Consider the following 3,363-nt stretch of genomic DNA (forward strand, 5'->3'; position numbering starts at 1 on the left):
TAATACTGACAGGTATTGTAGAACAGGCATCACAGTTGCCAGAATGTTCATCCATTTGTAGTTTCTGTAGTCGAATGAAACGAGGCAGAATATATGCTTGTGCCAGAAGAGAGGGTTATAATGTAATAGCTTTGGGCCAACATTTAGATGACCTAGCAGAAAGGTGAGCTGTTTTCATAAGTTTAAATTACCATTTTCTTCTTTGACTGGTTTTAATAAAATATTTTGATGTTTAATTCCATAAACGTGATCATTTGTCATTATGTTTTTTTTTTATTGTTGATTGGAAAAAATTTATACATTTTAAGAAAGTTTTAAAACATTGAAAGTGACGTGAAAAAATAAGCTATTGTAAAGTTGTCATGAGTTAATATTTAGTTTTACTTCAAAGTAATATCAGTAATCTTTAGCATTATCTGGTGATGAGTTAGTTCAAGCATTACAATAGTCATCTGTTTTTACTTGAGTAAGAAATTCAGTTTTGTTACAAAATGAAATTATAACTAAAGACCAAGTTAAAATGATTCATTCATTATTGAAACCTGTTTTTATGTACAGTTAATTCATCAAATCAGATCATGTTCTATTTCAGTTTTTTAATGTCTGTGTTTCATAATGGACGTCTACGTACCATGAAAGCACACTACACTGTTAAGTAAGTATTTTTGTGATTTGTCTTCATGTATGGATCCCCAGTGTGGTAATTAAATGGAATAATAAATTATTTTTGTTTTTTTAGTTATAATTTCTTAACAGTTAAAATTATATTTCCAGTTTTAGTTTCATTCATAAGAAAATCATTGTGTGGTCACAAAATATATGAACTTCTTAAGGTGTATTACAACTAGAACTGGGCAGTTACTGGTATTTGCTAATTGATTGCTTGGATGGGCCCATTAGCACATTCACTGCCACTGGACACACACGTGCATCCAGAGGAATGTTAGCCAGTGCCACTGACACGTGTGTGTCAAGAAACATATTGAGGTAAATGCATTTTTATTGGAGTCGGCATATGTTAGAAGTCAGTTCTGCTGTGATGGCACTCATGTGAGGGTAACTTGCAGAAATTTTGCTTAATTATAAATAGTTTTTTATATATATACTTTTTGGTTAGCTTTTATAAAATGTATAGAATAGTGTCTCCTCACAGAATGTTTGATGTGATATTCTAATGACTATGATTTACCTTTCTTATACATTCAAAACATACCAAAACTCATGGCAAGATATAAAAAATAGATGACGCACATGTGTTCGTGCGGCACCATACAATACTTTTAGCTGCAGTGCCGATGATGCTCATGTGTGCCATAGTACAGATTTTAGTTGAATAAGCATATATGCCTATACATATTGTATCTGATATTAATTTGCATTATTGAAATAATCCTAATCAAAACAAAAAGGAATGACACCTGGCATGGCTATTAATCTCTGAGGTGGCACTGAATGTGTTAATTAATTACATTGGATTAATCGATTAGTACAGTGTTCCTAAAACCGTGATATGCATTTCCCCATATAAGAATTAAACAAAAGGTTCAAGAGTTGCCAGCTGCAATTAGAAATTATTGACAGTGACAGACAGCCTTACTATCTATGTCCTTTGCTAAGAGTGAGATACAATCTCACAGGCCCAGATTTCAGATCGTGTGAATACTCAGTAATATTGGTAATCTTGTACTCTTTGTTTCATATTAGTTTCTGAGGTTTGTAGGTTGAAAATATTTTATGTAGTTGCTGTGAAGAGGCTGGTTCATAAAATGGCTGAAAGGGAAATTTAAGTTATGCGTAGAGAAAGTTATTTTGGAATTTAAAATATGTAAATTATTATTCCAGTCAGGGCATGAAAACTAAAAAAATTACCTAATAATCAGTATAACTACATACATATTTTTATTACTTTCTTACTTATAAAGGTTCAGTTGGGTACCTTAATTTCTAATATCTTTGGCCATAACTATTAAATATTCTACATTTATGTCATTCTGTAATATAAGATATCTAATAATCATTAAAAGTTATTAATTTCAGATAAAAACAGTTAAAACATTATTGTGAACTGTGATTGTACATCGTATGTTGCATTATATTGGTTACTATAAAAGTATAAAATTAGCCGATTATATGTGACGGTTGTTTGAACCTGAATCTTGTACATAATGTTAATCGTTTGAATTTATAGAATGAGTACCTGAATGTATAAATTCATCATATATTGATGTTTCTCTGCATTTCATAATTGATGACTGACAAACATACAGTTGGCCCAGCCCCCCAGTGGCACAGCGATATGTCTGCGGACTTACAATGCTGGTATCCGGGTTTAGATACCCATGGTGGGCAGAGCACAGATAGCCGATTGTGTAGCTTTGTGCTTAATTACAAACAAACAGTACAGTTGACTCACCAGAATATATTGAAAATGCTCAGCAGTTTTTGTTTATTGTTTGGTTATTTGTTTTTCACTGAAGCATTTAGAAATTTTACTTGGCTTTTGATGGTGTAGATAACAAATATATTTTTCAGATTCTAAGAGGTTAATATAAACTTTTACTTATTGATTAATTGAACAGTGTTTTGAGAAGGTAGACAGCAAATGTAATATATCTTTATTTTCTGTTATACAACAGCATACTACAATAAAAAAAAAGTAAATCCTTTAACTTGGTTAGTAAACCAAGAACTTGCAGGTGTCAGATTTCTTAATCTCGTATTACAGTAGCTGAATCAAATATGCTACTTTAGCAGATGATACTAAAGCCCATTGGCATAGTGTTGCCTAGTGGTCAACATATCCTGAAAAACTATTGATGCAATGCTGGCTTAATCCACACTTCTTACATTAAAGTTAAGGATAGTGAAATATTTGATCCTGATTTGCTTGTAATTTCAAAGCCTTTTTGTTATCTTAGAATATTAAAAACCAAGTAAAACAAAAGTAAAAACAAAATAATATTTTAGGTAAGAGATTAATCAAGGGAGTCTCTTATAAACAAGATTTACTAATCATTCTTCTTCTCAAGAATCTTGAACAAGCTCTGGTGTACAACAATGTTAAACCTAAAAAACAAGTTATGTAAACTACATTGAGGTTTAAAAATAACTCTTAAATCAATATGTGAATAAGCTCTGAAAAATCTTACACAGTTGGTTTTTCACACTTATATGTGTGGCCCGGCATGGCCAGGTGGTTAGGGCGCTCGACTCGCAATCTGCGGATCGCGGGTTTGAATCCCCGTCACACCAAACATGCTAGCCCTTCAGCCATGGGAACATTATAATGTGATGGTCAATCCTACTATTTATTGATAAAAAATTAGCCCAAGAGTTGGAGATGGGTGGTGATGACTAGCCGTC

At 32.2% G+C, this 3,363-nt stretch overlaps 1 protein-coding gene across 1 annotated transcript in view; it reads left to right on the forward strand.

Moving 5' to 3' along the window:
• The window catches only part of LOC106471439 (tRNA 2-thiocytidine biosynthesis protein TtcA-like), a 24,842-nt gene that overhangs the window by 14,554 nt on the left and 6,925 nt on the right, over nt 1–3,363 (forward strand). Inside the window, exons 4-5 of the mRNA XM_022400053.1 lie at nt 13–163; nt 593–655. Of these exons, the coding sequence (XP_022255761.1) occupies nt 13–163; nt 593–655 (214 nt within the window). The remainder of the gene's footprint in view (nt 1–12; nt 164–592; nt 656–3,363) is intronic.

This window comes from Limulus polyphemus, unplaced genomic scaffold (genome assembly GCF_000517525.1).
Source record: "Limulus polyphemus unplaced genomic scaffold, Limulus_polyphemus-2.1.2 Scaffold4626, whole genome shotgun sequence".
NCBI classification, from domain to species: domain Eukaryota; kingdom Metazoa; phylum Arthropoda; class Merostomata; order Xiphosura; family Limulidae; genus Limulus; species Limulus polyphemus.